At 33.7% G+C, this 13,967-nt stretch overlaps 3 protein-coding genes across 3 annotated transcripts; all 3 read left to right on the top strand.

The window, feature by feature from the left end:
* The first annotated feature begins 469 nt into the window (after nucleotides 1-469).
* Nucleotides 470-1,990, top strand: LOC130902763 (uncharacterized). The gene is made up of 3 exons (XM_057815046.1): nucleotides 470-621; nucleotides 678-840; nucleotides 898-1,990. Exons 1-3 carry the CDS (start codon nucleotides 586-588, stop codon nucleotides 1,011-1,013), a joined length of 315 nt encoding a protein of 104 aa, XP_057671029.1. The 5' UTR covers nucleotides 470-585; the 3' UTR covers nucleotides 1,014-1,990.
* Nucleotides 1,991-5,410: 3,420 nt separating this feature from the next.
* On the top strand, nucleotides 5,411-10,148 carry LOC130902762 (trypsin-like). The gene is made up of 2 exons (XM_057815045.1): nucleotides 5,411-5,520; nucleotides 9,351-10,148. Exons 1-2 carry the CDS (start codon nucleotides 5,475-5,477, stop codon nucleotides 10,064-10,066), a joined length of 762 nt encoding a protein of 253 aa, XP_057671028.1. The 5' UTR covers nucleotides 5,411-5,474; the 3' UTR covers nucleotides 10,067-10,148.
* A 1,281-nt stretch (nucleotides 10,149-11,429) lies between these two features.
* Nucleotides 11,430-13,907, top strand: LOC130902289 (probable dual specificity protein phosphatase DDB_G0283417). The gene has a single exon (XM_057814281.1). It carries the CDS (start codon nucleotides 11,884-11,886, stop codon nucleotides 12,454-12,456), a length of 573 nt encoding a protein of 190 aa, XP_057670264.1. The 5' UTR covers nucleotides 11,430-11,883; the 3' UTR covers nucleotides 12,457-13,907.
* Nucleotides 13,908-13,967: the final 60 nt, after the last annotated feature.

The following is a 13,967-nucleotide window of genomic DNA, read 5'->3' on the forward strand; positions in this document are numbered from 1 at the left end:
GTATGGAGGCTAGAGGTAAGAAAAATCTATGTCTACCCAAGCAGCACAGTGTCGTTATAATGACGTCAATTATTGGACATTATTAGTCGGCGACGTCGTAGACCAATAAGCGACGTCCATATGACGTGACATTTTAGATGTCATTTTGACGTCGTCTAGAGACGTCTTTCGTACGTTTGTTTTCGGTCGTTTTAAGTGCTTTTTAATCAACTATAAAAAAAATTAGAACGAAAGTTTATTACAAAAACTAAGCCCTATACGTGCTTTATAAAAAATTGTACATTTTAAATTGTTGTTTACCTAAAATTTGGATATAAATATAAATTCATTAATTAGCAATGAAAATACTAAACTGACGTTTTAAGTGGAAATGCAATTTGAATTTAAAGATGAAGTGAGAATGTTGTAATTAACAATTATTTAACTATTTTATTAGTAGGAAACAATTATTTTTAGCATCGATTCCTGTCGAGGCTGTCGACCAAGATTTAATTTTGGCGCGATTTTAATCGAAATGCCACGATACGATACGAGACGTGCAGGCGCATGCGTGCTGGACTGCTGGTGTGAACGCGTGTGCGCGTAATGGCGGACGGCAGCAAAAAGTTGTTTGGCGGTTTGGTGGGTGTTCTGTACCACTTAATATGTATTTTACAATTTAAATTATGTGATTCCAGTCGGCATATCTATCGACTTTTGGAGGGAGAGATTTTACTGGACATACAAACCGCATTTTAAATTTTTTGTTCATTTATTCTCTTGCAACTAATTGGAATTTTTGTGGCAAACGAGGTGAGAAAAAGGCTTTTAAAAACTTAAACGTAAAGGATGTGATTATTGGTAAGTGTTTTCACTTGTAGGTGCATACTTATTATTAATCTGAAACAACATTTTTAGGTGCTGTAAGAAAAAGCTCCCCTCTAGTCAGTCAGAAAGAAATAGAAGATACCATCAAGGTGTGGTTGAAACATGCACCAGAGAAATTGAAAAAGCAGCAGCATGGCAACCCGTAAGAAAAAAAGTGTTGTTAGTCAAAGACAACTCTACAGAAGGATGGCAGAAGCAAATTTAGCACCTGTGAGTCAGAATTGTTATAATACATCTTTAATAGTTAATAATGATTCCAATGAATCATCAAATTCCGTTTTTTTTTGCTGGTTCAATGTGTGAAAGTGAAAATGACACCTGTTCCTCAAGAGATTTAGATTTTAATGTAAACTCGCCTAATGAAAATTTGCTCTTCAATGATGCGACGTTATACAACCATTTGACTTCCTATTCCAGTAACGTGCCCCCTAACGATTTATTTTCTAATGAACCGCCGCCTAGCGATTTGCATTCGAAATTGTCAAACTGGGCAGCTTCAAGGTACGTTCGACGTACAGTAGTTACTCATCTCTTGCATTATCTCCACCATTTAAAATCGTTAGTTCAGTCTCCGAATAAACCGTTACAACAGATTAATAGACGCTTAAAAGAAATTGAAATGACAGTGTACGAAAAACATGACTCTACTTCACCTGATGATGAACACTTCTGTAAATGTGAATTGTCCCATTTCTTAGGACCAACGCCAAATTTCTCTTGCAAGCAGTATAAAAAGCTTCATTATAAAGATTTTATTTTTTCTATTGCATCATATTCAGAAGCAAATTGTTTTTGTCTTACCTTAGAAGGACTGGTTTTCAAAATAGAAAATGTAGTGGATAATAATGGAGCAGTTTTTATATTAGGTAGGAGGTTTCAGGATTACCGTTCATTTTACAAATACCCTGTCGACTCAAAAGAATTTATCCAAAATTTATCAGAGTATATCGAGTTATTGCACTGCCACAAAGTTTTTTCGAAATGTATTGTTTTTCCTTTCAAGCAGGAATGGTTGTCATTTTCATTATTGCATCATTAGTAATTCCTTATTTCAACTTTTATGTTCTATAAGTGTAATAGTATGTAGTTTTTTAAGATTTTGTAATAAACGTATTAATTTGAACGCATTTTTTTATATTTTTGATCCTACTTATACGTCATTTGTCAAAAGTAAGTACGTCATTTTGACGTCTCACCAGCCGGACTAGGTACGTCATTAGTTGACGTCTGTAGGATGTGACATTAACCCGTCATAATCACGTCATTTTAGACGTCTTTTTAGACGTCCCCATTGGTCGCCAATGGCCTATAATTGACGTCATAGTAACGACACTGTGCTGCTTGGGTAATGAAGCATTAGCATCGGGGTAAATTTTATAATTCTTTTTTGTTTATATTTACTACATTATTTTGTCGTTTAAATTTTCAATAATAACTATGATATTAATTTTTTAACTCGGCATACTTCAATTCATCTCATACTCTCTGTCTACACCAGCGCAGGAACATTTTTGAACTGTTATTTGACATTTGCTCAATTTTCCTTCTATACGAGATTCCTTGTCCTTAAGTATACCGTTCATAATTTTTAGATAAAAGAAGAATCATCGGTATATAATCACTAACATATGAGTAAAACTCCTTATATTCCGCTTTTATTAACAGTAGAAAAGTATACTCACAATATATACCTACACTTGTCTCTTAAGTATAGATACACGTCCTATACAGTAATTTTCCAAACGAATTTTTACTGGCATTCAGATATATTCAATGAATACGGTTTTTTTCTAAAGCATCTAATGTCTTATATTTATTTAAAATTAATTCACAGTACGTTTATATTCAGATTTAATATATTTAAGAATATATGTTACGGAAATATTGAATATACTGTACATATATATCGTAACTCCCTTATCTGAACTGTCTACTTTGTTGAAAAAAGTGACGTGAAACTATTTCATGGAAATCAACAGTGACATCTGTTTTTTACTAAAAAAGTATAATAAAATATTTGTTACGCGCACGTCAAAGTACTAATAGCCAAGATTATATTTATTTTGTGTGTCTGTTGGGTATGACGTCAAAGTATAAGTAAATTTGATGGAGCGTATATTGTAAAGAAAGACATGAGTAATAAGATCTATCTCAATTAAAATATAATTTTTGTCTGGCTCTCATTTCAGGGATAATATTGTTAGGATTAAAAGTAATATAAACGGTTTATGAAATATAGAAATTATACTACCTTTTGATAAGGATTTAGAATAATCGATCAATTACCATTAAGGTATTTATACTTTACTGTTAATTAATTTATTGCATCGATATTGTATAGTAAATTAATTAATTTTTTTTAAGAAAAATAAGTATACAGTACGATGACATGAAAAATTAACTGGTAATTTTGGATTTTAACGTTCAATTATAATTATACAAAAAACAATCTTCAAGCGTTAAATCTCTACTATTTAGACGATTAAACTAACGCTGTGCCATTCACTCATTAAATGTGCCTTCACATATTTTGCCACGGCTGCTATTTATTATAAAAACGTACTGCGCCGTAAATAAACAAAGAGAAATTGATTAATAGAAAGTAAAGCTAGGCTATAGTTGACTAAATTTGAAAACTGGGTCAATTATATTATTTAATATCTATTTTATTCCAAAAAAACTATGTTTTAAAGAAAAAGCTAAATTTGCATTCCGTATTTTGTATTTAAAAATAACAATTTAGATTTCCATCAAAAACGCTGAGTAGTGTCATGGCGTCTTGAATGACGTCACGGCACGCAAAATAAAACTGTGTCAAGTGTCAACGGTTTTCTAAAAATGAATCATTCGTTTAGCAAGTAGTGTCTCAGAGTAAAAGTGCAACCATAAAAACGCCAAACAAATTATTTACATATGTTCTAACCAATCAACCCACACGGGAAAATTGGTTAACATTTGCTAGTAGTTGTGACGCTCATATTTTAAGAATATCAATAGAAGAATGTATTATTGTGTAGATCATTTCGATGTTAGTACAACACACAATATTATCTACCTAGATAATGTAAATGTAAAATAAAACTAATGTGTTTTGTCCAAGAATATTAACATACTAAATGCGAAAAACGTCAAACAATTCGGTGTAACCTGATGTATGAAAACGTCAACAACAAAAATGATGTTTTGCTTGACGTGACGTAACGCTTTCTGATTGGTGTTCGCAGTCTCGGGGCTTAACGGTTTTTTATCGAATTTATATACTAAAACTATTGATAATCATTAATTTTTATGAGAAATAGATAGTTTTTTTCTTATGTACGTCTATTCATTTATAATTAGAAACTATAAGCCATATTATTGTTGTTTCATAGAATTAGAGAGACAAATTGAAAGGGCGTAGGAATTTTCATATTTGAAAACTGACATTACTTATGAATAGCGTTGCCAGGCGTCCGGATAAAGCCGGACATAGGTAGGCTTTTTTATATCGTGTCCGGCCATAATAAGCGGTGTCCAGCTTGTCCGGCTTTTTACATTTCGAAAACGACTGTGGCCGAGCACGGGCGACGAGAGTCGGTAACTCACGTAGAATACGTACAGAAGAACTCAAAAGTATTAGCTTAGAATTGAATACCTATTCATTTTAAACAAATACTTTATCGTTTAGAGACGCGCTGGCTCCCAAGTCGTATTTCCTAAAAAAGTAAAAGAAAAATAAAAATTTGAGAGAATTTTTTGAAAAAGACTTTAACAAAGGCTATTAGTGTGCTAAAACTACATTAAAGATACAGATAAAGTTGATGTTTCTGTAAATGAAGTTTTGGAAAACTCTTCTAAGATAATGAATAACATAAATGCAAGAATTGAACAAGACTTTTGCCTACCTATTAGGTTTAGCGACCTAGAAATCCTGGCAGAGCTGGGATTGTGATGGGTTTGTTTTGTTCCATGTCATCGACCATTTGATTGTTGAACAGGCTGACCAGGTCACAGGAAAAGCGCAGAAAATCTGTAGGACCGACTATCGGTGAGGTGAGGCTTGGAAACGGATTTCACCATATGGCGATGTGGGAATTATCGATGAAGCTTGAATTTCTGCCGCATGAGGTGCAAACGGACGCCACGGTCAAATTGTGAAATCGTTCATCAGCTAAAAATGGCCGTCGACAAGGATTAATACAGCCGCCGCTGTATGGTGCTTTCAAGCCTTGAATGTTTCAGCGTGTACACACAAAGAAACACAAGAAAATCACCCCGGCAGCCCCGTAAAGGAAAAATTTTACTTTCTTAAAACACTTGAAATTCGTCTATTGCCCCCCAAAAAAATCAAAACGATCTTTTCTGTCGCCTTGTTTGATTGAAATTTTCTACATTTTTTTTTCATTCTAAACAAATTTTTATTGTATTGAATTCTAATCTACGTTATAAATATCTAGCTAAAAATTTGTATTGGGAAATTATTTTATTACCAATATAGTTTAATACTATAGATTAAAAGAAAGTATGTATATAGATTAGAAAAATAATATTTCATTTCGTACCATAAAAGAAAAATAAAAATTGAAAGATATTCCAGTTTCATCACGGAGTTATCTTCAATAACAACCATGTTTTTGGTACTATTAACTGTTCTAACAGTAAATACTGTGATTGGTAAGAAAATTATTATTTTTAGAGTTCACTGTATACTACCAGTTTATTTGACCTTAAAGGGAACTGTTATTAAGTGGACTGTTAACATTTTTTTTTTCTTTCAACTACCATCAAACAATTTGATTAAAACAAAGTATGCTATCTTTGAAGTATAAAACGAAACTAAATTCTTGAAATTTATTCGTAACAGTATGCAGCGTCGTCAGTGGCGGACTAACAGGGGAACGGAAAGGGCGGCCGATCTTGGTGGGTCTCAAATGCCTTCCCTGATCAAATCCTAAACATGACTTTAAAAATGTGCTTAGTACCATCGAAGTTTTAAAATAAATGAAAGACCCACAAGAAGCGCACTTTTGAAGACGATCAAATGAGTTATAATGTCTCAGTCCTTCTCAGGACGTAGTGCAATAAAAAGAAACCAAAATTATGCCTTCGTGTGGTTTCCCCTTGGGTAAAAACACAACAAAAAAGTTTAGGACATACGTCGGTCAATGTATGAATGAATAGACCGATTTATACAAGAATTGTCGTCACGATATAGGTCATGAAACAAATTAATAATATTTTCCAAATTATTGAAACAAAGGTCATGCTAGAAGCTTCAGATGAAGCTCTGGCTATAGCAGTTGACAATCTGATACAAATTTATGGTAAATTTGACAAGGAGCAAGTTTTCCAATAAATAAAAAGGTACCGCAAGCATGTAAAAGTCACCGATACGAGTATGGACGTTGCTGCCAAATAGAGAGCCCAAGAAATCCTACAATTTATAATAAAATGGGACTTCAGTGATAGTTACCCTGTATATCGCTTATACTTCAACACTTTTTGACCATTTTCAAGACCATTGATCAAGAACGACTGGCTAATCTAGACCTGCTCTCAATAGAAAGAAAAATTTCAAAAGAAATCGATTTCACTGAAGTTATTGAAGAGTTCAGTAAATTGAAGGTACGAAAACACATATAACACGTTACAAAAAATACAAAAAACTAAATTTGATTTATTTCATCTATTTTTTGTTTGTCGATCGATATCAATTTCATATTGTAGATATACGAGGATATATTGAAAAATTCTTAGCCTACTATAGAACCAAACAAAATTTCAATGTCAAAATATTTTATTACTCAACATACTCAACTCCTCTTAATTTATCACAGTGAACCTGCAACGTCTCTATACCTTTAAAAAAAAATGTTTCTTCTTGCTCTGCAAACCAGACCTCCATAGCTTTTATTACCTCTTCGTTGGAACAAAATTTAGGACCTTTTAAACTTTTATTTAGTGGAGGAAAGAGATAATAGTCAGACGGAGCCAAATCTGGTGAATAAGGGGGCTGTTCTAGTGATTCAAAGCCTAAATCTCCAGTTATTGTTCTACCCTTATCCAAAAAATAAATCTTAATTACTCCATGGCAATCCCAAAAAACTGAAGCAAGAGCTTTTCCAGCAGATTTTTGGATACGAAATTTCTTAGGTCTTGGAGAACCAGAGTGTCGCCATTCCATCGATTGTTGCTTTGTTTCCGGATCGTAGAAATGTACCCAAGTTTCATCCATAGTATCAATTCGGTTTAAGAAGTATACATCGTTTTCAGATCGAGCACAGATAGAACGCGATGCTTCTAATCTTGTTCGCTTTTGGTGAACATTCAAACATTCGAGGATCCACTTTCCAGCAATTTCCCTCATGTCCAAATTGACATGAACTATATGATGAACGAGTTTAATAAAATCATGTCATGAACTGCATCGATATTTTCGGGGCCTGACACAGAAACTGGCCTTCCCGATCGGTCATCATCTTCAATGGAAAATTTACCTCTTTTGAGGCTTGCAGTCCAATTTATCACGGTCGCATACGAAGGACATTGATCACCAAGGATATTAAGCATATCTTCGTAAATCTGCTTACCTCTTAACCCTTTTAAATACAGGTAGTACTTTATGATTGCTCGATACTCCAATTTTTCGATTTTCACAATTTCGGTGGACATATTTTTTCTTTTAATTTATTGCGTAACTCTGGTTTACTTTTTTGACGTCAAACTTCACACTGACACTTATGTGAATTAAATAAAAAGCTTGTAAAACTACATTTTTTAAAGCTGGGGGGCCTCATTCAACTCTGCCGACCCGAACCTCTGACGGGCTTAATCCGCTACTGAGCGTCGGATAAAGTAGTGGGCCCTGGGGCTAATTTATGTAATATATTATTTTCAAATTAAATAAACTTCTTTCTCGACTTTGTCGTGGCAAAATTTTCTCAACAAAATTCATATTCTGTAACAACCCATTTTCAATGCACAGCCTTGTTAATGTCGACAATCGCTCATCCAACATAGTACAGCGATGTACCAACATTTTTTATCCTCTTCAAAACTGACAACGACCTTTCTACTTCAAAATTCGCTATAGGTATCGTCACGAGCAATCGGTATATATACATTCGGAAAAGTTTCGATCATAACTGATTCAACGATCCAATTAAGCATTTTCAATGGTATTGATAAATTATTTGTATTATTAATCAATTCGGGTTGAAGTTTGATAAGAGGAATGAATTGCTGTAATTCAGACAATAATTCAAGTTGTAGATCGAATATATTTCTACTAGAGATTTTATTCGCACTTTCAATTCATTATTTACATTTTGAATAATTCGCTGATGTAGCCGTTTTAGCTACAAACGACGACCCGCTGACATCTACTGAAGATTTACAAAATCATATTGAGCCGCTTAATGATGGCGAACTAAGATCAACCCAGACTTCAACATACGTCAGAATAAATGCCCTCCAGAAACTATGAACAACATACGAATACCCGTAGCAACTGAAACCAAATACCTCGACCATCATCTAGATCAGCGATTTACCTGGAAAAAACACATTGAGGCTAAAGGAAAACAACTAGATATCAATGCTCGTGAAATGTACTTGTCAATAACCAACAAATTGCTGATATACAAATCAATCTTAAAGCCGATATTTGGCACCCAGGGCAATGCCATTGGTCAGATTCGAAATCAAAACCAATCACAGTTCGAGTGCCAAATGTGCATACAGAATTTAAATCGCTGCTAAACGCGCGTATGGAATGTCACAGACGCGATGGCGTTGCTGTTTATTTTTGTGAGTATTTAAGTATTTAGACATCTTAAGTAGCAAATTCAATTTTCAGTCTTAGTTTCTGTTTATCGTTATTTCGGTAAGATGGCTGCCGTCGACAATGTAACAAATTTATCACCTCGATTTAAATATTTTGAAATAGATTAAGGAAAGTATAGGGCCTAACCTAACCTAACCTAATCTAACCATATTGGCGGGTTTTTGGTGGCATTTCAGGTGGCCTAACAGCGGCAAACTGTGACGACATTTCATACGCGCGTTTGGCACCGATTTACATTCTGTATACACATTTCGCATTCTGTGATTGGTTTTGAATTCGAATCTGACCGATGGCATTGCCCTGGGGATGCGCTAAACCTACCGCGATCAACATAATACAAATGTTTCAATCCAAAACAATAAGAAATGCTTCGTGGTATGTCAGTAATCATCCCCTCCACACTGATTTCAACATTCCCTACGTCAAAAATGAGATTCGTAACATACAATCAGCAGATGGCAAACCATGACAACGAGCTAATAGAAGAACTAACGGTCCACGTACGAAAAGACTACGTAGAACTTTGAAAAAAAAATTATTATATTATATTAATATATAGAGTAAACAATCATTGTGTGTGTCCCTAAATCCGACGCTGACAGTAGATATGTATCTTTGATCAAGACACAATTTTTATGAATGTAATTATTTTTTTCAGCTGAACAACCTCAGCGCGCCAATCTCATGATTGTTGGTGGTGAAAGTACAAACATAACTGACCACCCTTGGCAAGTTTCCTTTCAATATCGGTACCAACATTTTTGCAGCGGTTTCTTGATTTCGAGTAGATGGGTGGTAACTGCAGCTCACTGCCTTACCGAAGGATATACGAAAAACATAAACATTCGAGCTGGTAGCGCTCTTAGTAATTCGGGAGGACAAACTTCTTCAGTATCATCATACATAATTCATCCGGATTTCGCCGATGACGAAACATATGATAACGATATTGCTTTATTATATCTAGCTACTGCTATAACTACAAGTACCGCTTCAGCTGCTACGCTTCCCGAGTCTGGCGAGGAAGTTGCAGACAATGTTACTGTTATACTTTCTGGTTGGGGACTTACATCGGAATCGGGATCAGTTTCGACGCAGCTCCTAGAAGTTGAAGTACCTACTGTCAATTCAGAAACGTGCAGGACTATTTATTCGTCAATAAATAACGTTACTGACAATATGTTTTGTGCTGGTTTATTGGGAACCGGCGGCAAAGATACGTGTACTGGTGATTCTGGTGGACCAGTGGAATTAGATGGTACCATTATTGGAATAGTTTCGTGGGGAACTGGATGCGCACGAGCAGAATATCCAGGAGTCTATACTAAAGTTTCGAATTATATAGATTGGATAACAGAAAATACTGGTGTATAACATGTATCCAGTACAAATTGTACTTTATAAATGATTGTTACAGTTACGTCAATATTAATGAAGAATTAAATCTTAATGAATACCGAAGTGTATACTTTTCATATGACATTACTGATAAGCTGGTTGCCTGATTCAACAATTTTAAACAATAATGATAAATAAATAGAAATGAATAATATATATTCTCAACAAATTACCATCAATTTAATATTGTAGCTATCAACTTATCATTTTGAGACATCAAAGGTCAATAAGAAGAAATGTTAAATACGAATGATAGATAAACGAAGAGTAATTGGAATTTTTTATTTATTAGAAACATTCTACCACAATCAGTAACAAAAAAATATATTAAATAGATTTGTTCCAAATTTCTCAACTATTTCCGCAAAGATAAAATATTTTTATTTATGTCGATTTCCCAGTAATTAAATAAAAATAGAAAAACCTGGATGTATAACTAAATTATTTAGACCATACATCTGAGAAAAAGAAGAAAGAAATAATCTATGTTCATATTTATTATTAGCTTCATTCGCGTTAGATAATTGGGACACATTCTACGGTGCATTCTACTAAGAGTTCACGGTACCTGAAATACTCTTGGGCGTTCCAAATAGCGACTACGATCATTGTGGTCGCGGCGAGATGTCACTCATGACGTCATGACTAACGACGACTCTTGTAAAGAGGTGGGTCGAAGGGAGCGTTGAAAGAATTGGTGGAATTTTCAAAACTCAAGCAACTCAGATTACAGCCATGAGAATATATCTCATTACTTGATGCGGTATGGGATATTATAAGTACTTTTGAAGCATTCTTGTGACGCATCAAGAAATATTTTACTGTCGCCGCAGAAGATATTTTGATTTTACTTTAATGAAAATCAGATAAGCATTCCACTAAAAAATTCAATAGCTTACAAATATAACATAACCTATTGAAGCTTTCGCTTTATTTTTTTGTTTTGTCTATGTTATTATCTAGACTACGGGAAAAATCATGGTCGTGAACTTGATTGTCGTGAATGCTTAGTGGAATGCACCCCAAATGTATTCTGAAATTCTTCTGGATGTGTCAAATGCGTATGCTCTGTTCAGGATATGTTTTGAACATACATTTCTCCTCGAACGATTTATGAACATCTAATATTACAATTTGAATTCAAAGTTATCTAGTAAAATAAAATGAATATTATAAACTGCGCCAGACTAAAAATCCTTACCAAAGTCCGAGGATACATTGGACGTACGGAATTACGGAACATGTTTTATTATACATGTTCCGGATATCTACCCCTTACCAATTTATCAAGTATTTTGTGCACGTAACTCATGGACTCGACGCTTATGAGCTTGACACGTGTCAAGTGTCAAATTCTGAAACATATCACAAATTATTTTATTTATTGTAATAAGAATAGATAAGCTTCTTAGGCACTTTCTTCTTCAGTTTGTGTTTAAAGCGCAATTTTGAAGCTCACGAAGCCGAAACATTTAAGTATCTGGTGTTTGAGGGGCAAGGGAAAACGCAACCGTGTTTGACGCACAGATCTCAAAAATGACAACTTGAAACATGCGCACGCATGTGCTCGATTGGGGGCTCAAATTGTGCAATTGGGAAGCAGCTTATAACTAAACAGAAACGATGTCAATACTAAAAAAATCATAAAATGAATGTACCGTTCAACAATTGAGAGTAATTGCATTCATAAAATATAATAGTATTCTACACAATATGACTTTGTTACATTGAATTAAATATTTGGAAGTCGCTTCTAGCTAGAACGTTTTTGTATTTAGTAACTTTGGTGAACAATGAGTTTCAGAGAAGCCATTAAATCGAAAAAAGGGTCTTTAAAACATACGGACACTATAGTTACTACAGTCGATGGCAAGATAATTAAAGAAACTAAAGACAAATCTGAAATAATTGGTGAATGTGTTGGATATATTGTAGACACTAAACCTGATAGAATTCCAGTAAAAATAATAAACAATTTATATTTAGGAGCCCAAGATTGCTGCGAAAAAGAAGTTTTAGACTGTTTTGATATTAGAGTTGTGTTAAGTATAGGAATTGAACCATCAGAGAAGTACCGTAGTATCATTTATAAATATATAGATTGTTTAGATTTACCAGAAACCGAATTAAAAAGTACATTAGATATAGCTATACGATTTATAGATCAACATATAGATTGCAATCAAATATTGGTACACTGTAATGCAGGTGTGAGTAGATCTGCATCTATTGTAATCGGTTATTTAATCTTAAAAAAGGGATTTGATTATGAAGGGGCTTTACAGTTGTGTAGAAAAGTTAGGAGTTGCGTCAAGCCAAATATTGGTTTTGAAAAACAATTGAAAATGTTAAGTAATACCTTATAAAAATAATTGTCTTTCTTTGTTTCTAAGGAATATATTAAGATTAAGATTTCTGTGGCCCCTAAAGTTGACTGTGGTCTCTTATAAGAGCAACCCCTTATGGTATGGGAAAAATAAAGACAAAATTCTATCAACCCTATGTTTTGACATATCTAGAGTCAAAACTAGGTATCCCAAAGTTGGAAAAAAAGAAGAAAACGGAGACCTCAGGTCTTAAACTATCCAAAAGGTTTCTTTCCTATTCCACCAATTGATCTCAAAAAGCCCTTCCATTGAACAATGACGAACTAAAAAAGAGTTATTTGTATGCTTACTGCTGAACTAACATCTGAAGAACATCGGATAAACACCCGGCAACTGTTGTCGTTTCGGTAAGGATCCAAAGGAAACTGCCAAACACCTTTGTGAGTGCAAGGCAATCCATAAACCAAGACCAAGGTACCTTTCATTGAAGCTTTCTAAAGCCTGAGGTGGTAAGCTGCATAGACAACAGACAGGTAGCTCACTTTATATGGTAGTTTTCCTCAGACTGGTGGACACAATAGATCAAAGTGTTAGTGAGGGAGATTCACGACCTTGCGCCCTAGCTCATCTAATCTAATTGCTGCTAAATCTTTTAACCAAAACCACGTGGAACAGCAAGTCTTTAATTTGTTACAAATTAAAAAATAAAATATGAAGAAACTGGCTGTTGATCTGCATCATAAAGGGATAGTTGTGTTCGTTTGATAGATGCCATAGAGAGAAAAATGGGCCAACGGCTTTCTTATCTTGGTGATATTCTAATTGAGGGGGGGAATGCAATGACTTTTTTGTTATCTTAACGTGCAGTGCTAGAAATCGCATTTTGATTGATCACACCTAATTTATCTTGTTGTATAGAATTATAATAATAAAACATATAATTATAAAAACCTTTATTGTGTAACAATCATATAAAATATCTTTAAAAAGTTGGAATGTAGTTATAAACAAAACAATGTGTAAAAAAGTGAGTATAAAAAATATACACATACAAATTTAGATCTAAAAATAATGGACTTATATTAATTCAGATCATTGTAAAAAGCATTTTGAAATTGTATAAAAAGTTTTGTTCAACATATTTACATTTATATTGAATACTACAAAAATATTAGTAGTTCATATGTACTTTGAAGGAAAAAAGTCACTATCATGAAGAAAATAGTCTTTTTATGGTCATACATTGAGCTTTTGACTTAAATGTGAAAGTTCAATTGACATAAGAAAAAAATAAATAAGTGGTAGGAAGATAAATAAAAAATTGTTCACGCTACAAGATTACAACACAAAAAAATGCAAGTGTAAGTCTGTTTAGTTTCTTCATTTATATGGAAAGAATAATCGATTGACGAGATCAAAATTTTACATAAATGCACCTGATTATATTAAAGTCATTTTAATCCAATACTTTAATAAAAAAAATAGAAAAATTTGGCGTTTTATAGAAGTAAACTTTGTACTCGATTTATGTACCCCAATAAAACGATATA

This window comes from Diorhabda carinulata, chromosome X, assembly GCF_026250575.1.
Source record: "Diorhabda carinulata isolate Delta chromosome X, icDioCari1.1, whole genome shotgun sequence".
In the NCBI taxonomy this organism is placed as follows: domain Eukaryota; kingdom Metazoa; phylum Arthropoda; class Insecta; order Coleoptera; family Chrysomelidae; genus Diorhabda; species Diorhabda carinulata.

Coding starts and splice junctions, on each gene's coding strand:
- LOC130902763 (XM_057815046.1), top strand. CDS start 586: ATGGCGGACGGCAGCAAAAAGTTGTTTGGCGGTTTG. Junction 622..677: donor AAAAGTTGTTTGGCGGTTTG/GTGGGTGTTCTG, acceptor ATGTGATTCCAG/TCGGCATATCTATCGACTTT. Junction 841..897: donor CGTAAAGGATGTGATTATTG/GTAAGTGTTTTC, acceptor CAACATTTTTAG/GTGCTGTAAGAAAAAGCTCC.
- LOC130902762 (XM_057815045.1), top strand. CDS start 5,475: ATGTTTTTGGTACTATTAACTGTTCTAACAGTAAATACTGTGATTG. Junction 5,521..9,350: donor AACAGTAAATACTGTGATTG/GTAAGAAAATTA, acceptor TATTTTTTTCAG/CTGAACAACCTCAGCGCGCC.
- LOC130902289 (XM_057814281.1), top strand. CDS start 11,884: ATGAGTTTCAGAGAAGCCATTAAATCGAAAAAAGGGTCTTTAAAACAT.